Source organism: Episyrphus balteatus, chromosome 3 (genome assembly GCF_945859705.1).
Source record: "Episyrphus balteatus chromosome 3, idEpiBalt1.1, whole genome shotgun sequence".
NCBI lineage: Eukaryota > Metazoa > Arthropoda > Insecta > Diptera > Syrphidae > Episyrphus > Episyrphus balteatus.
Genome location: NC_079136.1, coordinates 119,739,938 through 119,767,519, shown reverse-complemented (window position 1 = coordinate 119,767,519; position 27,582 = coordinate 119,739,938). Strand labels below are relative to the sequence as shown.

Sequence of the window (27,582 nt, the reverse complement as noted above, 5' to 3'; positions counted from 1 at the left end):
ACCTATTGCAGTCTCTTTGTCGTTAAGGGATTTATCAATCCGCATTGTTAATTCCTGAAGAGCAAGCGTGGTTGATTTTCCTGGCTGGTAGGCATATTGGTTGTTGTGAAGAGGTGTTGTTTTCAATGGCCCGTCCCTGATATGCCTGTCTAGTATCTTTTCCATTGTTTTCAGGAAGAATGAGGTAAGACTAATTGGTCTGAAGGATTTAGCTTGGTCAGTTGGTCTTCGTCCTGATTTAGGAATGAATTTGACCGTTACTTCTTTCCAGCTTGTTGGTAAGTAACCCCATGCGTAGCTTGTTCTAAATATGTTTATTAGCATAGGTGTAATTAACTCATTTCCTTTCTGAAGGAGTGCTGGAAAGATTCCATCTTCTCCGGGAGATTTATATGGGTCGAAGGAATTTATTGCCCATTTTATATTTCCCTCATAGAACATATCCCTTGCTCTTTTCCAATCCTCTCTGTTTGGTCTGGTAAGCCTGAACTGGGGAGAAGGACTAGATAGATCTGAGGGTATGACTACAGAGTTTGGAAAGTGAGTGTCCGTAAGGATTTGTAACGTATCTGGACCATTTTCCGCACGCGTGCCATCCGTGTTTTTTAAGAGACCAATATGATTAGTGTGCTCTTTAGCGAGAATTCTGTGGATGCGAGCGCTGCTTTGTATATCAGATAGATCATTGCAGAACTTTTTCCATGATTCTCTCTTGGCTCTTCTAATCTCTGTATTGTAGTTGGTTAGAGAAGTGCGGTATGAGGTCCAGTCTTCATTGCGCTTGGCTTTGTTGAATAGTTTTCTGGTCAGCGTTCTTAGCTTTGAGAGCTTGGCATTCCACCATGGTGTTTTTCGTGTGCCTGATTTCGTTTTCTCTGGGCATGCGTTATGGTAGGCAGTGGTGATTGTTGCATTAAGACTGTTGCAGCTTATTTCTAGGCTGTCAATGTCTCTGATGCTGTTTGGACAGTTTCTGATCGTTTGCGAGATTTCTAGGCAGTAGTCGTCCCAGTTCGTCGCTCTCGGTTGTCTGTACGTTAAGGGGAGTTTTGATTCTATACATATATCAAAGCAAATTTGCCGGTGATCTGACATTGATGTTTCAGTCGAAACATGCCAGTTTTGTATAGCATTACCTATGAATGAAGTGGATAGGGTGAGATCAAGGACTTCTTCCCTGATTCTGTTCATGAAGGTAGGGCTATTCCCATAGTTTAAGATTTCAAGATTATTTTTAAAAATGAATTCTAGAAGGTACTCACCCCTTTTGTTTATGTTGGAGCTGCCCCATACAGTGTGATGGGCGTTAGCATCACAACTAATGATGATTTGCCGGCCTGTTCTGCCACAGTAGTCTATAAGATCCTGCAGTGGTGTGAAGCTTAGGTCGGCAGAATCCCCTGCCAGGTAGGCTGAGCAGATGACAGCTTCTGACCTACCCTCCGAGGTCTGCAGCTGGATGATAGCTGCTACCATGTCCTTGTTGGTGTACTGTGGAATAGGAATGGTTATTATAGATTTATTTATCATAATGCAAGCTCTAGGTCTACCTTCACTACTAGAATCATAAATTAGCTCACCTGATAGGCCTTTTATCTGGTCTTTCACTATGTAAGGTTCCTGGATAAAGGCTATATCAAGGTGTTCCTTATTGAATCTGTGGCTTAGTACTGCCGAGGCAGCCTTCGCATGCTGCAGATTAATTTGGATACACCTCAATCCCATGGTTATTGTTGAGCGGGTTTACTGGCAGGAGCGCCAGTATCAGCTTTAGGTGCAGTGGAAGGGGTATCTCCAGGGGTTACATCGGTCTGAGATAAGTCTTCAGACGTCTTAGACTTCCTGGGGTTGGTAACCTCTACCATTGACCCACTGATTACAGGAGCATCTTTGTTGGCTTCCTGTGGTTTTACAAGACCCTTAGACTCTTGTGTCCTGGTGGCTTCCTGCCTTGAACTTCCCTTGATCCTAATTTGGATCTGAGAGAAGTTCAGGAACAGTTTGCATTTGGACTTCAGTATGGAGTCCTTGGATTTATCATCGACGGAGAAAGTGACGTGATATCCGCCGCTTTTTTCCTTGATGATCCTGAGGACTCTCCAGCCTTTAGTGTTTAAACCGGTGTTTTGTTTACCAAGCCGATTTATAAATATGTCCTTGGTGAGGTTATCATCTTCCGGGACATATGTGACGCAAACGTGTTGCTTGGGTATATCGTTGCCCTCAGTCACACGTAGTTTTGCATCCTTCCATGGCTTTATTTTACCTGCTGTAGACATGAGCCATTTCTTGGTCTCTGTGTCGTAGCAGGTAAAAGAAAGCCATCCGTCTCTGTCCGAAACGGCCACAAACTTGATTGTTGGACAGTTTTTGTCTGCTTTGTCCATCTCTTCCAGAACGCTTTTTCTCACCAGTTTGGTTTCACGCTCAGAAAGTGTTTGTAATGGGTGGAGTAAGTGCATAATCGCGACCTTACATTGGGCTGTGGCGTCCCGATAGGAGCTCCCTGATGTGCTTGGTCGCGATTGTTCGTCTGCTTTTCCACCGTTTCGTTCAGTTTTGGCGGCACTGCTGGGTTTGTCTTTGCTAGTGCTTGGGCTCAAACTGGTCTTCTCGTGAGCACGATGCTTCTTCGAGGCTGCTCCTGCAGGGGAGTTGTCAGCCGACCGTTCCCTTTTGCCCTTATTTGTTGCCTGCACTGATACGCCTGCCTTTTTGTCCGCTAGCAATTTTGCGTATCTGGCTTTTTCTATGCGCCTTGCTTCTTCGGGCTCAATGCCGTCTCTTATCTGCGCAGCTATACGACGTCTTTGTGAATGTTGAATGTAACAAATTCTATATTTAAAGTTAAAAATTAGCAATTCATTCTTGAAATACGAATATTAGTTACATGCGGTGTATTGCATGTTGTATGTGACATGCAGTATGTTCTTTAAACAGATGTCACGCTGTATCTCAAAATTTCTTCTTCAGACATACTTTTATGATATTGCACATTCCAGAGGGTGTAAATGTAATAGGTTTACCCTTTAAGAACAGAAATTAAGAAACCAAAGATGCATGTTGCATGTGATATTTTATGTTTCATACTAAACACATTGTCGTTTCTAACAAAAATTCTTCCACATTTCATTCTCAAATCCTTAGAACCCCGAACAGATAATGTAAATTTAAGGTTTACCATAAACAGGATTTAAATAAAATCTCCAGTTAGATATCCGCATTCCACCTACACATATTGCCTTGCAAATAAAACAAAAAGTTAATATCAAAAACGAATAGTTTTTTATGCGTGTATGTTTGTGTGTGTAGGTATTTGTTGATACTATACATTGTAAAGCAAGAGAGGACACTAAATTTGTAACAGTAATCTCCGTTAGCATTAAAATCTTTTCAAACAAACCACACCTGAGCTAAAAAGGTATTTTATTTTGTTTTTGTAGGTATATTATTTTTAAAGGATATGCTATGTGCATCTTCCTGTTGCCTCTTTTGCTTCTGTTTTTTTTGTTTTTTTTTTTATATATGTATTTCATGTGCAATGCAAACAGGATGCAAACCATTTGTTTAGCTTGTTCTACATAATTGCAACACAAATTCCCTTGTGATGGTTCAGTTTTCTATTTTTTTCGTTGTCGTCATTTTTACTAGGACTTTTTTGTATTCTTTACTTTTTTTAGAGTCTAGTTTAACATTCATCATTTTTGTTTGTGCGGCGCGTTGTTTGCGGCAAAGTTGGAAAAAAAACTTTACTAAACTATTTTCAGTTTAATCTTTTCCCTGTTTTTTTTTTTCTTTTCTATCTGTTATCTTCTCCTCCCTTTCTTCCTATCTATGAGGAGGAGATCCCAAATGGTATATCTCCTAGTATAAAAAAAAACAAGTGAGATTTAAGGACATAAACGTTTATTTAGTTGATGCTTTTACCATTTATCAAACAAACCTAAAAGAGAGAGAGAAATTTGAAAGATAGAAAGAGACAGAGATATAGGAAAAAGAGGCAGAAAAAACGAACAACCCAAAGTGGATGCAAATGACATTATCCCCAGTTTGTTCAGTCCTCTATAATACTAGTTTATTCTGTTTTATCTAGAAATAGGATATGGCCATAGAAAAATATCCTCAATTCATGTATATGTAGCATCAAAGTGGACGACTAGCTACCACCACCAGATGGCTTAGCTTAGATCAAAACCAAATGAGAAAAAAAGAAGAAGAAGAAAAAAAAAACTGTATAAAAGAGGAAAGAAAAATTAAATTAACCAGCTTGTGAGCATGGCATCTTCAATTAGCGTTTTTTTTTTTATATCCTTTCTCTCTGATGCCAGAAAGAAAAACAGGATCCCAATTTTCATCATCAATAAAAATGGCATAGAAACGACATACGAAGAGGATAGCGACGAGGATGATGACTATGTGTGTGTTTGTGTGTATGTCCTTTCTTGGAAGCAATATATGCGGAGGCGGGCAAATTACTGGAAGAAAAAAACGTGCCAGCAATAGAATCAGACCCATCAAATGTAATAAAAAATCAATTTTCAATTTTCTAAATAGGAAAAAGGATATCTCAAGAATTTAGTGCAAAAAATAAAAATGAACCAACAAAACCAAAAAAAAAAAACAACCAGAAACATTCCCTTGAGATCAATTCAAAGAAAATTTCCAAAGGATACTCAAAACACAACTAGATATTTTTTTATGTCGAATTAAATCCTTAAAGAATAGAAAAATATAAGAAAGACAAAAAGAGAAAGAAAGAGAGGGAAATACATAGAATTAGGCTAGCAAACAAATAAAAATACTCGGCAGCAACTTGTGGTCCTGACCCGTCTAAATTGGCCTCGAAATCCTTTCAAAGTTGTTTTTTTTTTCATAGTTTTTTTTTTTTTATGTTATTGTAGGAATTCTTGCGAATAAGGTGTACGCGAGTAGGTAAAAGGTATAAAGGTAACAGTAGAGAGCCTTTTACAAGATAAGTTAAGTTATTCCTTTGAGGGAAATATTAGCTTGGAAAAAAAAGGACATACCCCAGTGGAGAGTAGAAACAAAAAGAAAAAACTAGTCTAAGGTTGGGGTGTGGTTGGTAGGAATTTTGTTTTGTTTTTGTTGTTGCATTTGTCTGTTTTTTTTTTTTTTTTTTTTGCAAGGATATTGTATATCTAGTCCTAGACCTACACCATCAGTGGATGATTTGAAAGCTTGTGGTTAAGTTGTTGTGGTATATTTTTTGAGATAAAAGTTATTTTTGTTGAAGATTCTTTTTTTTTTTTTTTTTTTTCAAAATTTAAAGGCTTTTATATTAATTGAACGAAGAAAGAGAGGGGAGTAGATCGGATCGAAAAGTAAGGAAAAGACAACCAAATTCGCTTTACACGTAGATAGTTTGTTTTTTTTTTTTGGAGAAAGTTGCCTTGTTTTTTTTTTTTGGTGTAACGTAACGTGCATTATTTTGTGTGTGTATATTTTTACCCTTATCCTGTTTGTTGTTTACGTACTTTTTGAAGGCGGTTTTGTTTCACTATGATGATGAGATGACTTTGTGAAGTTTTCTTGGTTGTTTTTTTTTTTTTTTTTTTTTTGGTATGTGCATCATCATGTTGTAGGAAACTCATATAAAAAGTAGTTTTTTGATATTGTTTGAGGTTTTAGTTTTTTTTTTTTTTTGTTTTTCCTTTATGAAGTGTTAAAGGATGTTTCTTAAAAAGACTTTGACCTCGGTATGGAAAAGGGCGAATTTTAGTTTATTTTGTTTTGTGTTGTTCATTTTCTTCATTTTGTCGTTGGTATTTATTATTTTGTTCACAAAGAACACAAATTTTATACTTTTCGTTGATCTTAGTTTTGAACTTGTGTTGAAACTATCAAAGTTTATATATCCTGCCACAAGGATCTGAAATAGGTAGGTAGGTATGTTTTTTTCGTTATAATTGGGAAAAAGATTTCCTGTGTTGTATTTTGTTAAAATTTGGCAGTGAAACTAAGAAGAATTCAAATTGAGTGCCAACAAGTTCAACTTGCTTTACATGCCAAGTGGTTTTTCTACTTGCCTACCATAGAAGGATGATTCGTTTTTCGTTGGAAATTTAATACAAAAGAGGGGAAAGAAAAGGTATTGTGTTTTTTTGTGGGTTGGTAGGTTTACCCAGTTAGATAGAATAGCTATTAAAATTAATAGAGATTTCTGCGCGAAGGATTTTGACTTTTGTCAGGGCAAAGGTAAATTGGATTCATTTGAATCCAAGGAAGGAGAGACAATTTAGGACAATTTCATTGCTAGAAAATTTGAATTTCTTGAAACATGAAAATTTTAGATTGAATTTGTATAGAATACAATTTGAAATAATAATAATGGAATTTTTGTAACCAGATAATTTTCTTTGAACTTCAGTTGGTTTTTAGAAAAACGGTTTTGTTTTCAATATTTCGAATTTTTGTCAAATATTGGCAGTTTTACCTTCTTGAGGTAATTTTTTTATCGAAACGATTGGTTTTAAGAATTATTGATTTGATGTTTGTTCGTGGCAACGCAGTAGTTAATTTAAAAAAAAATGATTTCATGTTTTGTTACAGCGTCAACGACAGGAAATTATGTACCTATATAAATTTTCAAATTTTAAACTTAATCGGTCACTATGGCGTATACGCCATATGATACCTATGCAATATTTCACATTTTTTTTTTTGACAAAAAGACAAAATTGGTGAAATTGCAGGAACTGTAAAGAAATTAACGAAAACAGGTGTTTTATGATTTGTGGCAAAAGAAAACTTCTTATAAAAAAGTTATATACAAGAACTGTAGATAGCTAAAAGATCTACAACTTGTTTGTGTATATTTTTTTCTTTTTACCTCCACAAAATTTTATAATAGTTGCTCTAATTTTTTTGGAAATAAAACTTAAACAAATAGCGCGTCATTTTTTTACCTGAAGTAATTAAAAAAAATGAGCTTGTTCAAGAAAACATAACTTATTGATGCATTTGCCGTCCGTTACAAATAAGATAAGGATTTGAACCTTGTACCTCTGGTGCAAAAGACACACTTCCTACGTTTGAGTTTTATTTTAAATGCATTTTATTAAAGATGCTCAAATCTGTTACTTGAGTGACGACTCTGAATATGTGTAAAAAAATAAAGAATTTAATTTTTTTTTTTGAATGCCTACCAAAATTTTGGAAATTATTTTTTTCAATCGATAAAAAGTTATCAATGTTTTGACACCAACTGCACTTTGTTTAAAAAATACTGGAAAAATAAGTTATAGGATTAATATGTAGATAAAAGTTAGTAATTTTTAAATCCCACTTTTCATTTCGTCATAAAATTGAAAAAAAAAAAAAAATATTTTTTAACCATAAATTTGCTTTTTCGAATGTTATATCTTTTTAAATATTTATGCAATCCAAAAAATCAAAATGTAGAAAATCAGAGGGGAACTATACAAAAGTTTTCTGATGGTGTCCTCTACTTATTATATAAAGTTCATCAAACGCATATAAGTTTCAGATAAAATCAATAAATATTATTGATACGTCTATTTAAAGAATTATTTTCAAACAACACAAACATTCAATTATTTATCTTTCAAATAATATTAACGTTTATTGGTTTATTTTTTTTACTTTTTTTTTCAAATACTAATAAAGCACCTGCAGCGTTTGTCTACAAATCGTCAAAAACCAATTAACTTAATTTTTAAGAACAAAGTTTAAAAATTTCATTCAAAACAACATTTTCACACAAACACTCAACCAAAGGGAAATTTCTCTTATTCAAAGAAAAGACGTAATTTCTTGTGATCGATCTAAGCAAAATATTTTTTTTTTTTTTTTAATAAAAATATATATGCAAATTCACTTCAATTCTATATTAAATTAACCTTCTGTATTATTTATTTGTTAGTAAAAAGATTATTATAAAAAAAAAATCCTTACCATCATTACTTCGCTTTATAACCGTTTTCAAATATGAAATTTCAATAAAAAAATTAAACTAAGCTACCGTCTTTCGTCGACTAAATTAGCCAGAAAAAAAGTTGTGTAACAGTTAAAATTATCGTGATATAAATTGAACAATATATAAATATATATTTCATAGAATAACCATTGAAAAAACACAATTGATTACAAGAAAAAAAAAATTTATATATCAAAACTCAAAATAACACAAAAAGCATTTTATATATATATTTTTATATATGTATTATTAACCACAAAAAATCCATTAATTAATTTAAAAAAAGAAAAAAAATATTAAACATAAATATGTAAACTATTCCAGCAATTGCAACAAGTAATTGGCTTTAATTAGAATTGATTTTTTGTTTGTTTGTTTGTTTTTTTTTTTTTTTATTATTAATTTAATGCTCATTAAGCTTATTGATTTAAAAATTTACTTTAAAGCGGCTTCATTTTATAATCCCTAATTTAATTATCTGAATTTTTGTTTGTTTTAAATTTTTAAAGTAAAAGAATAACTATTTAAAGCGTTTAATTGGCGATTTCTAACGGTTTTTTTTTTTTTTGTTTTTTGATTTTGTTAAATTTTATTTTAAGAAAACCTCAAATTAAGGGAATTCGATTTTGGTATTTTTAATAATGCTTTTGCTTTTATTTAAGTTTTTTTTGTTTTTTATATAATATTTTAAAAACGAAAATTTAGTGTTTAAAATTTAAATGTTTTTATTTATTTATTTTTATTGAGGGATTTGATTTACGTGCGATACAATAATTTATTTTTGCAAATAAATTATAGTACCGACTGTTTAACGAGATATTACACCAGCATATTGTTTTAATTCTTTAAAACTTTATTTTTTATTTTAAAGTTAATTTTATATTTAACTAAAAATATTTTTTTTTTTTTTAAGTTTTTATCTTTCTATGTGAATGATTAGTTCACATTTATAGTGGTGGTGGTGGTAAGGGTAGGAAGAGGTTGTTTAAAAAACAAATCTCGTATAATATCTGGTTAAACAAATGACTAAGTTAAACTTTAAATTAATTTAATTTATTATTTAAGTTTTTTTTTTATTTAAAACTTTTTTTTAATAAGTTTTGTTTTTAAATTCATTTTTTTATAAATTAATTTTAAAGTTTAGAAAAAATTGTTTTTAATTTCATTTTCAATTTTTTTTTTTTTGTATTTTAAATTGTTTATGGCATTTTTTGTTTTTTTTTTTTTTGTTTAAAGATATTTTGTGAGGCCCACATCAACGGCAAGCTGACAATGTACTTTCCCACTGACTAGACGACAGGCGTGTAAACTACTCTTATTTTTGTAAAAATAAACAAATATTAATATATATAAAAATAAATTTTATTTATATATATTTTTTTGTTAAATAAATAAAAAAAAATTAGAAGATTAAAATATTTTTTTTTGTGTTAATTATTTTTTATTTTAAAAGAAATATTTATAAGCAATGAAAATTAATAGAAAAAAAAATAAATTTTGTGATGAAAAGATTTTTTTTTGTGTAAATAAATTTAAGGAATAAATTCTACTAGTAGCAGAGATTTTTATTCTAAATAATAAAAACAAAAAAAAAAAACTATAACCATAAAACAAAGCGGTTTAAAATTAAAAATTATAAAGTGTGTTTTACACAATATAGCGAGTGGAAAATGCAAAAAACTTTGTTAACTATGGTTTAAAATATAATATCATTCTTTTTTTTTTTTATTTTTATTTTTGTTTTTTGTAATTAAAATGCAAGAAATTTTTAAATACTTCTGTGGTAACAAATGTAGATTAATATTTATTTTAGCCATTTCTTTAAATAAATCTTATTTAAAATTAAATTTTCATATCTGAACTTTTGTTCAGCAATCGTTCGATTAAATTCGTTTACCCAAAACAAGTTGTTCTACTAAACGGGTAAGGGAGAAATTTCAAAGGAAAGCTTTTTAAAGGGTTAGATTTATTAACAGAAATCTAAACCTTTGTTAAGTGATCATTCGATTAAATTCATTTACCCAGAAAAGTTTTTCTATTAACCGGGTAAGGGAAATATATTTTGAATGAAACTTGTTCTAATTTTTGGATTTATTTACAGAAATCTGAACCTTAGTTCATCGATCATTCGATAAAATTCGTTTACCCCAAAAAAGTTGTTCTATTAACCGGGTATAGACTAAATTTCAAAAGAAAATTGTTGAAATTATTGGATTTCGTCACAGTTTTCACAGAATTCTGAACCTTTGTTCAGAGATCATTTGATCAAATTCGATTACTGAAAAAAGTTATTCTATTAACCGGGTAATCGACAAATTTCAAAGAAAAATTGTCAAAATGGTTCAATGTTTTATTGATAAATAAAGTTATTTCTTAACCAATTAGACTTAAAGGATTTCATAAAGCAGTGAATGGGAGCTTTCAATTAACCGGGGTTAGGAAAAAATTTTAGCACCAACTATAAAACAATTATTGAAAATTTCCTTAAATAAATAAAAGTAAACATAAGGGTTCAGTCCGTTGATTCAATCATAGAATGCAAAATATGAAAAATTCTACTTATCGGGTACTTTGAGATTTTTTAAATTAGCCGTCCCAAAATGAAGAAAGGGTTTTCAATTTTAATAAAAAAGTATTAAAAAAAAAAATTATCAAAATTTCGTTGAAACTACTTATTTTTTTTTTTTTAATATAAATTTCAAGACGAAAATTTTAAAACTAAATTTTAAAAAAAAAAGTTTATTACCACAGAAATATTTATAAATTTTTAATTTCAAACTACCTTACCTTTCTTGGATTGTTTCATTTATTTTTTCATTATATCCAGTAGAAAACCTTATCTAACTTATTTATTTTTTAAAAAATATATGTATTTTGTTCTTAAATTCAATTAACTAAATTCGTTAATTTTAATATTAATTTTGTTTTCAATTTTTTTTTTTTTTAAAGATTATTATCATTGGCTTATTGTTGATGCGTGTGGCTTGATTCTTTTATATTTTCATACTTCGTTGAATTATTATTTATTTATTGGACAGAGACACACACAACAAAAACAATACATTGAATCAAAAATAACTTACCTATTGTACATAAGGACATCAGGTTTCCACAGTTTATTCGGTGTTATTCGAAGATCTTTGACATTTCCAAATTCCGTATCGTTCCATCGTAAATTATAGTCATTCCACTCCTATATTATTTTTGTTTTGTAATTTTTCAGAAAAAAGAATACGAAATGAGAAGAATATTAGTTTTTTTTTTTTGTCTACCAAAAGGATATGAAAAAAATATATTTTGTTGTTTTTTTTTTTTTTTTTTTTTGAGTGAAAAATGTAGTGGATTCTATTAAAATATCGCGAAGTGTGTGAAAATCAGTGTTGGAATGTCATGCAACATTCTGTCTAGTAAAAAAATAATTTTTAAATAAGAAAAAAAAAAAAATAAAAACGCATATTGTTATACAAAATTCAATCACAAAGAGAGAAAATAAAAAAAAAACATCTAACAAATAAAATTACACAAAAAAACACATCTGACAAAAGAATGCGAATGCATTAATAAGGACATTAATGTAATAGCATTAAAAAACACAATAACAAATAAAAGAAAAAAACAGGCAAACATAAAAGGACATAAAATCTGTGTGTACACATAAGCTCAATACACATTTATGCACATATTGAAAAGCTTGTATAATTACATTCATACAATCGATTAATCCGAGACAACAACCACAATAGAAATAGAAGAAAAGAAGTAAAAACGTTCAAATAAAAAAAAAAAAAATTGACACGAACATGACGAGCAGCAAACATACACACACAGCAAGCTAGAGCTAGCACATGCAAAAAAAACAAACACACATCAGCAAAAAATTACACAATCAGCAGCAGCGTTTTAGTAGCATGAGTGCTGGGAAAGTGGTAGTTTATTGGATTTTGAAGGAGTTTTCCAGGATACAGAGGATAGGATGAAGTTTTTGGCTTGTTCAGTAATTGAATTTTTTTTTTTTTTTGCTCTTTCGATTTATTTAAAAGGACGAAAAACATTTAGTTTGGTTTCTGATGAATTTAATTGTTTTTTAAAAATATTTTTCATGTTTTGTGTATGGGCGTGTTTTGAGTGGAGGAGGTGTGTATGTTGTTTTGTAAATGAGTGGGAGCGGCATTAAATATTTTTTTTTTCTTTTAATTTTTATTTCAAAAAATAATGAGATGATTTATTTTTTTTCAAAGAATTTTTTTTATTTATTTTTAGAATTTTGTAGAACTTTTGTTAAAAGAGCTATTTTTCTTCAAATTCTTAAATTGTTAATTGGTAGTCTAAGGGCTATATTTGAACTAAAACAAAAATGCAGTTAAGGATATTAAAAGAATATATGCTTCGGAGAGATCGATTTCCATGGGCGAAAACTTATTGTTTGAAATGTTGTGTTTCGTTTTTTTTTTTTTCAGAACAGTTACCAATTATAAAACCTTTTTCTTCTACTTGAATCAGGGTTGTAAAAAATCATTTTTTTTATGCATTTGTCTTGCATTACAAATTAAAAAAAAAAAATTATTGCAAAAAAAAAAATTATTGCAACCAAAAATATTTTGCATTAAAAAAAATGTTATTGCAACTGAAAAATATTTGCATTGAAAATAAAATGTTTTATGGAAAAAAAACTGAAAAATATATGCATTGAAAATAAATTTTTTTTCCAATGCAAAATATTTTCAGTTGCAATAAAAATTTTATTTTTAATTCAAATGCTTTTCAGTTGTAATAAAAAATTTTATTTTCAATGCAAATATTTTTCAGCTGCAAAAACATTTTTTTTTTAATGCAAAATATTTTTGGTTTCAATAAAATTTTTTTTTAATGCATTTTTTTTTTTCTTGCGATAAATATTTTTTTTTAATTTCATGAACATTTTTTTAATAGAAATTTTAACAACCCTGATTTGAATAAAAGCTGGTTCATATCAAAAAGAAGTTAGGTAAAAAAAAACTGCGTACACTATGGCGTATACGTGTTTTTTTTTATACCTACTTCATTTTTTCTAGCAAACAAATTTTTTTTGCAAACTCCATCTATGAATTGTTTTACTTTAAGTCTTTATCTAGTTCTCAAAAAGTTTTGTGACACGTAGCTTTTAAAGTGAAACTTTCATTTAATTCCAACTTTCTCACTTCAAAACTAAAAGGCTAATTAAAATGCATAGAATAATCCCGATTACAAAAACAAAAAAAATGACTTTAATGCAATATAGCTATTTTCCAGAGTTAATTTTTCCACTTATAAATATTCGTTTCACTTTTCATAATATCCTCGTAACTTATACCTATTTGACTCATTTACATAATCGATCTAAGTTTAATGTTGCATAGAAATGAAACTTTTTCACACCACCAATTAAAAAAAAAAAAAACGAATAGAAAAAAAAGAAACTTCAAACTTCTTTTCGTTTCTCCTTAAAGTTTTTGATAGAAAATAGAAAAAAAAAAATCTGTACTCCAGATACGCGTGCAATCTCTGCATCGTCAATTTTAATGGAATTATTTTTAGACTAAACCATTTTCATACCCAAAATACCACCCACCCTCTCCTGTTAGATAAAAAAAAAAAAAACTTTTTAAAATTCAGTTTGAAGATGAAGAGAAAAAAAAATAACATAAAACACTTTTGAAAAACTTTATCCTTACACAGATTTTGAAAGTTTTTTTTTTGCTAAGAGTTTTACGTGTTGGTGACACGCCCCCTTATCACCAACACAAGCACTGACGTGATTTTAAAAATCAATTTATGAAATATCGATAAGAAAAATATATGTATTATAAAAATTTTAATCGCAATGTGATTAATCATCATCGGTGTTTGTATGGCATTAAGGGATTTTTAAGTGTGATTTATGGAGTGGGAATATATGTGACATTATGTTTAAAACGTCAAAATAATAAATTATGTAACTTTATTTGGTTAATGGGTTTTTATACAAGAAAAAATTGTAAATAAATAGATACAAATAGCTTATAAAATTGCACTGAAGAAATCAATCAGTATTAAGTTACGGAACTTTTGAATGATTGTTTTAAACAGAGCCAGGACACAAGTTGAAAATAGTGCTTTATTTGTTAAACAACTTCGAGATGCATTTATAGCTGTCAAATCCTAATCCAAAACCACCTTAAAGTATTCGATACGGGTAAGGATAAAATATTTGTTTTAAATTTTGAACAAAATTCAATAATTAAAAATTTTTTATCTTTAAATTCATTCACAAAATCGGTTTTCGGGACGAAAATTTTTGAAAAATTTTAACTGCTTAAGACTCTTCCAGAAAAATGATTTGAAAATCAAGCATATTGTTCGAAGTTAGGTCACAGTGAAATTTCTTCAGAGAGGAATGCGATTCGCTACTTCAATTAAACATTGATGGTAAAAAAAAATTGATAGGAAAGAGAAAGACATGAAAAATGTCTTCGGTTTTTGAGAATTTTAAGATTCACCTTTTTTGGAAATAAGCTTAACAAATGCAATTTTTTATCTTCTCGGAATCATGCCAAAAGAGTAAGATAGATAAAAGAGTTTTCGCAATGATTTATTCAATGTTAAAGAACACCTCTTCAAAACTTTAGGAGGTATAAAATCTGGCATACTGGATCTGTGTATTTAGATGTTTCTTAGTATTTTTTTAACATAGAAAGTGCGAAATAAAATTTTGTTCTGTCATTGCTTGAAAAACTCTCAAACACAAAAGTTGCCATATTGCTCTCGGGCAGCAGTTTAGCGCTGGAGTTGTGCTGCAAAAAAGTTAGCTTTTTGTAACGAGCAAACACACAAATTTTTTCGTTTATTTGGGCTGAAGATTGGTATAATTAAAACTACTGAAACAACGCAGTGATCTGATTTCTCCAAAGGAAATGATACAGCATATTTTTCAGGACAGGAGATAAGGAATAAGTCAAGCGAATTACCTGATTGACCTTCTACATTGGGAATTCTAATTTTTAGAACTTTATCTAAAGATTTCTGTGTTATGCCAATTTAAAAAAAAAACGTATAATTTTCTCAAAAACTCCTTTTGAATTTTTTTTATTTTTTTTTTTAATTCTGTATTTCACTTAAACGACTATTGCAATTTTATCAAATTTTCTATACAAAAGTATTTATATAGGTACATAGTTTCAATAAAAATCAAAAACACAATTTGGAAGAAATACATTTTTGAATTTTTGAAAGAAATTTGAAAGAAAGGGGTCATAACATTTTTTGGAAATTTTGGTTTCAGGTATTGATCAATATTTACTATAAAACGGCACTTTATTATATTAAGAATTAAAAAAATTGGCGCCGATAAGAATTAAACTAAGTTTTTAGCGTTTTTTAATATTTGTAGAGTTTTGGAAGTTGCTGCTCAGCACGTGGATGTACATTATGGATATAAAATTTCGTCTATATGAAATTAAATTCCGAGTTGGAACAGTCAATGTGTACTCGTATTGCGGGCGGCAGAATACAATATTTTACTATTGACCAAATTTTAAAACTAAAGAAAGAGAAAACAATAATAACAATAGTTTATAGCATTTTGAGATTTTTTTTTAAATTTAAGCCCGAAAAACTACAATTTTTTACTTTTGACATTTTTAAAAAAATATTTTTGCAAATGACTATAGGTAAGAAAAAAAAAATAAATGTCAATTTCAAATAACTTCAAAATCTACGCTTTCTTGACTGCTCTACGATAACATTTGGTATTTAAAAGTAATACATACTCGATAAAACGTTATTTTCGACAATTTACATATTTTTAAGTAGAAATATTTTTTAAATGGACAAGCATAGTATTACATTACTATTAAATGAAAACCTTACGAGCATTACCAGAACCCTATATACCCAGCCTTTCAGATTGTGTTTCAAAATCACCCAAGTAGGTAAGTCCCAATAAAAACGAAAACAAAAATCTAGCTTAAATATTTAATGTTAGCCCTTGAACTTTTGAATAAAAAATAAATATAGAATTCATATCTCTTTTTCTCATATTAAAAAACACCCACTAAAATATGAATCAGACAATTTTATTTTATAAATAAACAATGTGACACTTTTCTGTCATTGTTGTCATATTTTATTTTTTTCTTAACATCTCATCAGACATGCAATACCCTATTGTCATAGTCGTTATACTAAAAATACTCAATAAAAAAAAAAAACAACTTTTAAATCCCTATCTTACCACCCAGAGATGAAAAAAAAAAAAGTTTCTCAACTTAAATATTTAAAATAAAAAAACTCAATTAAATTGTCCAAAAAACTCCTTCGAGTGTTTTTGAAATAAAAATTTATTTAACATAAAATCAAAAAAAAATCTCCCAATATCAATTTAAATTTCCATTTGAAATTTAAAACAAAATAAACACTCTTGAAATAGAAAATAAAAATTCACAAACTAAATATACACAAATTTCCATTGAATAAATCATCAACGGAATTTGCAGTTATCCATATTTACAAACGATAATCACGCGCTTTTATTATTTTATATATTTTTTTTTCGTTGTCTTTTTTTTATCTGGAGCAGGTTTAAATGTGTTACATAGAAATACAATAAAAAAAAAAAAAAAAAACGAGAACACAAAACACTTGTACTACATATTCAAAACAATTGCATTTACATATCCCACAGGACTCTCCCGCATAAGACCATGATTTAATATTTATTCAAATGACACTTAAACAAAATGTTTAAGCATTGTAGATACTTATCTCTCTAAGGACTTGAAAGGACTCGCTAGCTGTTCTTGTTTTGTATAAAATTTTACAAAAAAAAAAAAAAAAAAATAATAATAATAACATCCTCGGTAGGTAAGCCAGGCAGGATAGGCAAGGCAGGTACAATATACGAAGGCATGTTATTATACGAATGCGAAAAACTGCCCAATGGGCTTTTCTGCGAGTTAATAATTTAAAACAAAATTCAGGATCAGTGACAGGATTCGTGTGTTTTTGATTATGGAGGTTTTTATTGTGTGTTACAAAATGTTTCAAAGTGTTGTTGTATCAGTGTTTTTGTTTTTATTTCCAAAAATTTAATTTTTTTTTTAGTAAAATTTTATAAATTTAGCACACACGGCTCAAAAGTGTAATATTTGTGTTTTTTTTTTTTTTTTGGTAAATTTACAATTTATACATTTTAAGGCTTGATAAAAGATAGAAAGATACATTAGAAAATTAAAAGAATCTAAAAAGTTATACGTATTTATCAAGCTTTGAACTTCGTTACCGGAATAATTTATTTTTTTAAACTACGTAATTTTACTCGCAAGAAAATTGTTATACTATTTTTAAATTAAAATTAAAATTAATACTTTAAATTTACGATCCAAACTACGCTATCTTAGAGATTATAGCCTTTTTTAAAACGAAAAAAAAAATATGTTTTTGTATTGTTTTTTTTTTTCTGTTAAATTTAAGAAGGATGTGATTTTATGTGAAAATAACTTAATTTGTATGATTTTTATAATTAAACATAAAGAATGTTAAAATTAAAATTTAACAAATGCACAAATAATATTGTTTTCCATTTAAAATGATTATTTTGGTTATTTAATTTTACTCCCATAGAAAAGTGAAAGGTTAAAATTTTATATATCAATTTTAAGGCAAATAGAGAGAGAGACAGAAAGAGTGACATAGTTTGGAAAAAAAAATAAAAAAAAAAAACATAAACTATAAAATTAAAATATGAATGCCGTGTGTGTAAATGTGTTTTTTTATATTTATTTAACAAACACAAAATTAAAATTAGTGAGTGATTAGGTTTATATCGTCATGTTTTTTTGTTTTAGATGAGAATTTTTATATTTAATGTTTTTATTTATTTAATTTTTTGTTTTTTTTTTTTTAATTTTATTTAACAACTTACCAAAGAAAGCCAAAGATTGGTTATAAGAAGTTGATTCTTCTCGTCCTACAACATAATCATGACCAAATAAAAAAATTTAATAAAAATAAAAAATAAATAAAAAAAAAAACAGAGCAATAACAGATATCAACAACGAGAAACAACATTTTTAAATATTTTTTTTTAAATTTATTTAAGTTTAATTTTAATAAAAATATTTATTTAACTATATATAAGAATATTTTGTATTTATATTTATTTTATACAATTTTTTTTTTTTTTTTTCAAAGAATATTTAAGGCTGATTTTTATTCGTTTTTTTAGTCGTTTTTATATTTTTGGTTTTGTTTGATTGAAAGCATTAACATCAATTTAATTTTTTTAAGCGTTTACTTTTTTTAAATTTTTTAAATTTATTATTTAAATTTATTATAATGATAATTTTACACACAAAAATGATCAATTTCAATGGAAGGTTGTGGTTAAACATTTGACGATGCTATTTGTTTTAACAATTACTTAGAAAACACTGCTCGAAGTAAGCCTAAATTTAAATTTTAGATCTAAAGGCAAAACAGTTTTTATTCAAATTGCCACCACACAAAGATACGGCTAAATAAGATTTTGGAGCAAAACGTTCAGCTACACCGATGATCAGCAAATAATAAACAGAAGAAACAACATTTACCAGTTATTATTACCACAGAACAAGAATATGCAACCATGAGACTTTATATGGCATCCATCCATATCAACTACCGAACAGTTTGGATTGGAATCCGGAACTCCAGGTCTAGGCAACAGTAGGGGTGTGCTAAAGAGCGAATTTTAAAGAGCAGTGATCAGCATACAAAAAAAAGCAGCGATTTATAGCTGCTATTTAATCACTCTTTAAATAGCAATTAAAGCCGCAAATTGGAATATGGAATAAAAAATAAACCATTTTCGTTTTTTTTTTAATACAAATTGAATGCCTCCACTGAAACAATGGTAATTCAAAAAGATATTATCTGTTTTATCATCATCATGTTAAACTTTTCTATATATCTTTAATCATCGTTAATCAAATTATTAGATATGAAGAGCAGAATGTAAACAAAAAGCAGAGAAATTCTGAAAAAGAGCAGTAAATTTGCAAAGAGCAGAGAGCAGTTTTGCTAATATAAATAGAGAAATCTTTCCATTGAACTGTTCTCCATATTCACTTTTTCACTACACGTTTATCATTGTAAATATAAGAAAAAAAAAATGTAATTTTACTTATACCAAGATGAGTTTGTGTTATTTTCAACAAAGACCTATTATGTTCCTTCGAAAACATAGGTCTATACCGAAATGCTTATTAAAAAAAATAAAATGCACGACTGGGTCGCACGTACTTGCTCTTGTAGTTCAAAGCATCTTTATCTTAAATATCTATTGGAAATTTAAGATTTTGTAGAGAAAAAAAAAAAAATAAAAACAAAAAAAAAATCGAAAGTTAAAAAAATTCAATTTTTTAAATATTTTTTGAAAAACTTTTTTTTTAATTTTTTTTTTACATTTTACACTTCAATACCTATGATGTCTGTAAATTTTGAAAAAATTGACTTATGCTTTGATGAAATATATGAACTTAAAAAACAATTTTTGAAAAACGGCAACGCCATATTTCTGCTCTCGGCATTTTTTGAGAAAAACTAAAAAAGTTTTGTTAGAATCAATAAGAGTACTGCGCACACCAAATTTAAACGAAATCGTTAGAGCCGTTTTCGAGAAATTTGAAATACCTCGAAAACGTTATATGGGAGATATGCGTTAAATTGGAGATATTAAAAAAATAAAAAAAAACGGTCCTAGGGAATTACGTAAAAATCATCTGTACCAAGTTTCAAGCAAATCCATCCATCCGTTTAGGCCCTAGCTCCATGTACAGATGGACGCACAGACGCACAGACCGACGGACGGCATGACGAAAACCACTTTTTTGATCTTCTCCATCATCGTAATGTTGGTTTTGATTAAAACCTCGATTTTTTTTTTCTACACTAAACCAATACTTGCCCTATAGAGCAAGTAAAAACTGGTGCAAGCAAAACATTTATTAATAAATTAGTTAAGACATCAATGTAAGAAACGGGTCTGACAATTTGCAATAAAGTTGTTGGAAATTTGTCGTCAAAACTGATTTCTAAGCTCTACAAGCCGTTCAAACCAAAACCAAAGAACAAATTACGTGGACATAATTGTAGTGAAATCAGGGTGAAATCGACTAACGCTATAGTCGAGAAAAATTGTCGTTGTTTGACTATCAACTATCAACTAACGTGCTAGCCGATTCCAGTCCTGGTAATTTTGTAAAGAATTGTTCAAGTAAAGCAAAAATTCTTTTCATAATTTTTTTGCAGATGTAATTGCTCCAAAAATGAATTCTTCCAAAACAGAATTTTGACCTTTCAGGAAACCTTTGATAAAAAAAAAAACAATTTGAAGATGTTTTTAAGAAGTGTTGGGATATTTCTATATTTTGATCGAAACTTTCGTGCATTATGCTTTTACGTACAATATAAAAGCAGCAATAAGGAAGTAGACATTTTTCTGGTCGATTTAAACACTTCTATTAATGGCCAGTTTCATAAAGCATTTTTAAATATTTATCAGGCTTTTACATCTTAATAACGTTTTTCCCATACAAAAAAAAAACGTCATTTAAAATTTTAAAAGCCTATTAAATGTTTATGAAATCGTCCATAATTCTTTCATAACTCCCAGTGATACAAAGTCCGTTTTCAGAAGCGATGTTCAAGTTTTGTTTACCGACTTTCATACCAATTAGATCTTCTTTTTCAGTCTTTGCATTGAAATCTCCAAGAAGGATCAAAGTTTTTTATTTTGTACCTATTTTATGATTTGTTTTCTGCATGGGTTAGTGGGTAAAAAATACTTTTCTCTTGCAATACTTAATGGCTCAAAAATCTTACCATCCCATATGTAAAATATTGACTGGTGAACTGGTGTAACTGTTTAGTCAGCTATAAATTTGTTTTTAATTATTTTGTTTGCGTCCGGGTCACTGTGGCGTATGTGTAACTTTTTGATATGAAAAAAATATCTTATTGGTTATAAAACTTTTTATTAAAATAACAAGCCATTATTATTAATTTGCTAAAGACTTACAAAAATTTTGCTTCCCATCCTTCAAATGATATCCGGGGGGTACTTTTGAAAGCTCACATACACGCACCTACAATCAATCAGTTATAAATGTGGCTTAAGCTTATATCGATTGCTGTCAAATAACTTTCAAAGTCCTTACAATATTATTCTCTTTAAATTGTTTTCAAAATTTTCTAAGAAAACTGACTTTTTCCATTCCACTTTTCAACAATTCACGTACTTATTTTCTTTTTTTTTTTTTTCTTCTAACTCAGTCCCTCTGGCATTTAAGTTGGCAGAAAGAAAGAAATATTGAAAAATACCCCCCAAAGGCACGAATGAATAAGGATATAAAGTATAAACGTTGAAACAAGAAAGGAAAGGTCAGTTCGATTTATCATTGTGGGGAAATCTGCCGAACAGATTTCTGTTAAACTGCATAAAACCCATTCGTGGGCTGTCGGCGGGTGACCTCATTGATGACAAAGTCATCTTTCATTGCAATTTATAACTTTTCTTCTTCAATTTTCAATGCATTCGATATCTTGTGTGTGTAAAGAGTATTTACCTTCCAGCACCTTAAAAGACTCTATTTGCAAAGTTTAATGGAAACATATTATGACCTCGAGTATATGCTCTAATTGCACTCTGTCCAAAATGTCCAAAATAAGATACCTTCCCTAGCTACCACATCACAGTAATGGCATGCTTGTGGGATGAATTAATCTAATTTAATCAGCAATTTGGGAGTTACCACTCTGGGGAGATTCAAGGTTTTCCGGTAACTGACATTCCGGTACTCCCATTGGAACGGAACAAAAAATATCTAACTATAGACCCTATGTATCCTATCTTTTTCTATACACTCTGTCGTCAGGATTCTTATAGCAATCTCTATATCCAAAAACCTACCTTTAGAATTTTTTTTTGTTTTTGTTTTTATGTCCTGTCGGAAATGATAAATATTCAACTTTGGCATTGAATGGGAGGCAACTATACAATATACAACCAGAAGCAGAAGAAGTCAAAAAGGACACTTATTTCTGCCAGGGTGGAGTCGAAATAGAGAATTAAAGAAAGATTTTAAGGGACATTTAACTGATTGTATAAATGCGGTGAGACTATTCGGGAGGGGTTGTGTAGGAATATTATCTCTTCTCTAAAACAATAGATATTAAAATAGATTGAAAAAGGAAATAGAGACAAAAACAATGAGGTTTTTTTTGTATTTAGTTTTGAAAACAATAAAACTAAGGAAAAATATACAAAATTTGTGGTCGAATTCGTAGAAAAAGTCATTTATTTCTTTGGGAAGTGATTTTGAATTAATTAATCATTAAATTAAATTTAATTTTTAAAAACGATTTTCATGAAGGTTTGGACAATTTTTCGAAAAAAAAAATGTTTCCACGAAAAATAACTTTAATTAATAGAATTAAGTTTTACTTAAATTTATAAGAAATGTTAAGAAAAAACTCAACAGATAATAAGAATATATTCCAATGAATTTATTAGACATATAAAAGCCATAGGCGTTATATTCCATTTTAACAAGTAAAGCCTCCGTCTTATTAGCTTTTAGATCAAATATCTTTTTTATACTTTTCTTAGAACTCAATATAATTTATTTATACCTTTGTTTTTATTATTCAAAACAAACAGCAAAACAAAACTTCTATAAGTACCATCACTTAATTATTCAACAATTCTTGACTAATAGTCAGTATATAAGTGATAAGTTAAGTAAGAAAAACAAAGAAGAAGTTTAACTTAAGTGTATACTTATTAATTATGTATTAAAAACTCATTCTTTTACGTTCACGTGATTTTTGGTAATTAAAAGATACAAACAGATTTTATTATTTGAATTAACAAAAAAGAAATAATCATTGAAGTAGGTACTAAGAAATGCTTAATCTGTGATGTTTTTCTAATTCATTTGGTGTTTATTTTCGATATAAACCCTAAGAACTAAGTATTATACAGGGTGTCCCATAATGACATAAGAACATTTTGGTGGATTATTCTTGGGTATATTCTTAGAAAAAAATTGTTTCACAATAACTCTGTATCTGCAAAGTTGATACCCTTTAGCGATGATTTAAGAAAACCCTTACTTTGCTTTGCCTTTACTCATGTAAATTTTAATTTCTCCATTAATACTTATAATAGAAACTTCAATAATGTCTTAATTTTTAGAAGAAATGTTATTCTTTGTAACTGCATTTAAAAAATGTTAATATCTATTTTAATTATTCAGATATTAATTTTTAAAGGTATTCATTTTTTTTTAACCATGATAATTTTTGACTTTGGGGCCAATTTTCTTCGATAAATGTATTATAAACATAGTGTGTTATAAATTTATTCTTATTAAGAAAATAATAATGAACAAAAAAGTCATTTTATGCATTTTATGATATTTAGAAAATCCTGCACCATTTTAAATCTTTAAAAAATGTGTTTTTTTGCTTAAGAATTAAAAATTTATTTTTCTAGTTTTAGTTTATTTCTGTGTAAGACCTAGTTACAACAATTATGTATTTAAAAAGTTCTTCTTGATTTTGTGTGATTGATAGAGCCCGTTTTTTTGGATTACGATTGTATTAAATTTGAAATTATTCTGAATGTAACTATTTACGGATAGGGTTATCAAAAACACTGATGAAAGAGTGTGAGGTTCTCCCCGAAAAGGTAGAAAATTTTCAGAAAAGAAAAACAGATATCAAATTCTCAAACTGGCTACCTAGTTCTGACCTACCAAAATTTCTTCTCAAGCCTAAAAAACGTATCATAGAAAAACTACTAGAATTAAAAAAAAAAGTAAGAGAGCATTGTTTAAATTGGATAAACTTGTTGTCGACAGAAAATACTAAAAGGAAAAATACTAAATTGAAAAAGATTACCTAACGTGAAAATATTGTTCCAAAAACAGGAAATCATTTTTCGAAATCTAATTCTCGAAAAATATAAAAAAAAAACTACTTAAACTTAAAAAAATAAACACAATGTCTTCACTAAGATAGGTATCTTGTAAAACGTTAACTTATTTTGAAAACTGGTTAAAAACCTATAAATTTAATATGCACCATGTTACTTACTAAAGCCATTGTATGGACAACCCGTGACACTCACGTAAAACATCTTCTAGACTTGTTTGGTCCAACAAGTGAAAGAGTGCAGGCTGCTATTGTGATAGCTGCTTTCAATCACTCTACTGCTCTTTTAATGAGCACTGAACAGTTGCGATAGCTTTTTAATAAAGCTGCTCACTGCTCAGCCCTCAAAATGAAGCGATCAAGTGAACGAGAAGAATAGTAAAAATGTTCGATTCTCTTAAAGATTTCATGGCTTTTATACCTAAGCTATATAAACAGCTCTCTGTTCATTGTAACCTCACTGCTATTTTTCAGGAAATGTTCTCGGCTCTTTAAAATTTCACCGATTTCTGTTATTTATTCTGAGCATTTTTTTCTCATCTAGAGAAAAATTTAATGCTCTGGACACGTTTGGTACACATTCGGGACATGTTTGGGACACTTTTGGGACACATTTGGGACTCGTTTTGGTCACGTTTGGGACACGTTTGGGACACGTTTTGGACACGTTTTGGACACTTTTTGGACACGTTTTGGACACGTTTTGGACACGTTTTGAACACGTTCAGCTTTAGACTGATTAAATAGCAGATTTTATTACTGGAAAAGTCATTAGGTGATTTATATTGGCACATTTCGAGAAAAAATATGATACTGCTTATATATTAAGCATTAAACTTTCTGAACCGCAAACTAAAGTTTCATTTGTTGTTCTATGAATCGTTGTTGAAAAAATTCCTGAGCGGAATCGTAAATCTGTCCTTACTTTCATCATTCTCTTACAATCTTCTGAGTGATGGGCTGCAATTCTTGATCAAACTCCTTCTTCTCAGTTCTACTAACAAAAATTTTTTTTTGTCTAAGTAAGTACATATCTGCTTAATGCTTCAAAAAGGTTTAATAACGAATTGCCTGACCTAATTATATTCAAAAGTATTACAGTTGACTTCTGAACTCATCAGCTACACCCATCACTCAAAATTAAAAAAAAAAAAAAATCACACTTAATCCGAAACACCAAACTATTCCTTAAAAATTGCACTCAAAAATCACCCATCTAGCAACCAACTGTTCTATATAACACACAATTAGCAAAAATGTAATTCATATAATCTTATCAGTTAAGCTAGCGCCCACTAAACCATTAAATAGTTAAAGTGTCCTAATTATCCTTCAACCATTAACCCATAACCGACTTCTAACCTAACTCTACTCCTCAACTTAAAACTCACACAAGTCGAGAGAGTGAAAAAAAATAGAATAATTTTCTCTCAACATTCTCTACCTCCTCTAAAGAAGAATTTTGAAAAAAAAAAAATAAAATAGAGAAAGTCACAAAAAAAAAACGAAAAAAAAAACACATTTTAACAGAAAAAAATATAAAAGTTTAGATTTATTTTTAATTGCATTTTAATTATTTTTTATGATCGAATTTCGTAACGCTTCGTTTCCCTTCGACGCTGGTTATGATTTGCTTTCGAGCATTAAATCGAAAGAGAGCTCATTTTACCACCTACCCTTAACCTCTCCTCTTCAAACAGACACTTCTAACAACTAAAATGTTACCGGTGTTAAAAATGCTTAAGTTCCCTATCGACTGTCATTTATTACACTAAAATGTCAATGCTGCTGATGATGTTGATGTTGAAACTTGGAGGTTCCTCTTTTGTAAAAGGACCTTTTCTCTCCTCCTGAACTCAACTTTGAACACTGAACTTTAATATGTAACGAGTGTTACGAAGAGTATTAGATGGGAAAAATCACAGCTCAACTACTCTCTTTTTCATGCGGTGACGTGATGGCGCGCGAGACTGTGATTATTCTTACAATCAGGTATCCTTGCTGAGCTGATGCGATGCATGGAGAAGTGAGAGAAGACACATCACTAATGGCAAAGACCCTTTACTGTCATCGCCATATTAAGAGAACAGCGACGTTATCGTAACTATTTACGAGCTTGTTTCCGAATTATAAAAAGGTACCAGGGAACACCCTCGCACTCTCGCATCACATCCACATACAAAGTAGTGTGGCTCATAAAAATGTATCTTTAATGCATTTTTAATCGTAAATTTATAGCTATCACATCGCACACATATCCTTGTGACAGGATATAGGGAATAGGAGATTTTTGATGGGAAAAAAAGACTGAAGATAGCGGCGACAGCGGTTGGCATGTGTGGTGTAAGAGTGTAACCCGCGCATTTTTACATGTAACTCGTACATTATACATTCTTCTTCACAGAAGAAGAGTTTTTGTGCTATAAAATTTTTTTTTCTTTTCCATATACTTATTTGTTGCTGCCATTTGATATCGTGTCGTTGCGTCCTTGGGTGTCCTCAATATCGTCGTCAAGATGAAAACTCCTTCATATTCAATATGTATCACACAGTACAGACAGGCAGTACGAAAGGTGAATTAGTGAAGAGAAATGAAAAAGGAAAAATGAAACATTGGAGATTATATTATGGAACCATATCGAAGAAGGCGCATTGCAAATGAGATTTTAATGCCAAACTTTTTAACATATATTAATGGGCATAACTCAATTTAGCTTATTAATATCTTTTTTTCTTATTTTCATTTCTTCCTTCCTTTCGTTTCAATTTGTAGTTTTTTTTTTCTTCTTCTTTGATATCGAACAGATTGTGTGTCTAATTTATGTGGAAGGAAAAGCCAAATTGCTGAAATAAACTTATTAATGGCTATCATCATAAAAATAACAAATTTCGTTATGAAACAGTTTGTTGGAAAAATGTTTTGTTGAGATTTTTTTATGTTTTATCTTGTAGAGTTACAATGGAAAAATTTATAAGATAATTTTGAGAACAATTTCGACACGCGTCCAAAACGCGTCCGAAATGCATCCAAAACTCTTCCGAAACACGTCTAAAACGCGTCCGAAACGCGTTTGAAACATGTCCAAAACGCGTTTGAAACGCGTCCAAAGCGTGTTCAAAACGCGTCCAAAACTCTTTCGAAACACGTCCAAAATGCGTCCGAACCGCGTCTAAAACGCGTCCAAAACGCGTCTAAAACGCGTCCGAAACTCATCCAAAACGCGTCCAAAACGCGAGCAAAACGCGATCAAAAAAGCGTTTAAAACTCGCCTGAAACGTGTCCAAAACGCGTCTAAAACGCGTCCAATACGCGTTCGAAACGCGTCCAAAACGCGTCTAAAACGCGTCTAAAACGCGTCCAAAACGCTTCCAAAACGCGTCCAAATCGCGTCCAAAACGCGACCAAGACCCGTCCAAGATTGTTCATCTTGATTTACCACGTACCTTCAAATTTATTGACTATTGTGTGGCAAACAGAGGCGGATTTACCAGAAGGCTGAGTAGGCTGGAGCCTAGGGCGGCAGATTTTAGGGGCGGCAAATTTGGGGACCGTTCTGTTCACCCCATAGAAATCAAAAAGATTTTTCCATGACGACTTTCTGATGTCTTGCAGATAGAATTCTGTAAAAAAAATTTTCCAATGATTTCTTTCTCCC

The 27,582-nt window shown here is 29.7% G+C and overlaps 1 protein-coding gene across 8 annotated transcripts in view; it reads right to left on the bottom strand.

The window, feature by feature from the left end:
- The window catches only part of LOC129916343 (neuronal acetylcholine receptor subunit alpha-7), a 235,269-nt gene that overhangs the window by 61,083 nt on the left and 146,604 nt on the right, over positions 1–27,582 (bottom strand). For 5 of the 8 annotated variants that reach the window (XM_055996208.1, XM_055996210.1, XM_055996211.1 and 2 more), the window contains 2 exons: positions 17,874–17,918; positions 11,041–11,150 (listed from right to left, as the gene is read on the bottom strand). In XM_055996208.1, coding sequence (XP_055852183.1) covers positions 11,041–11,150; positions 17,874–17,918 — 155 coding nt within the window. The remainder of the gene's footprint in view (positions 1–11,040; positions 11,151–17,873; positions 17,919–27,582) is intronic. The other 3 variants (XM_055996207.1, XM_055996213.1, XM_055996214.1) reach the window with 1 other exon arrangement.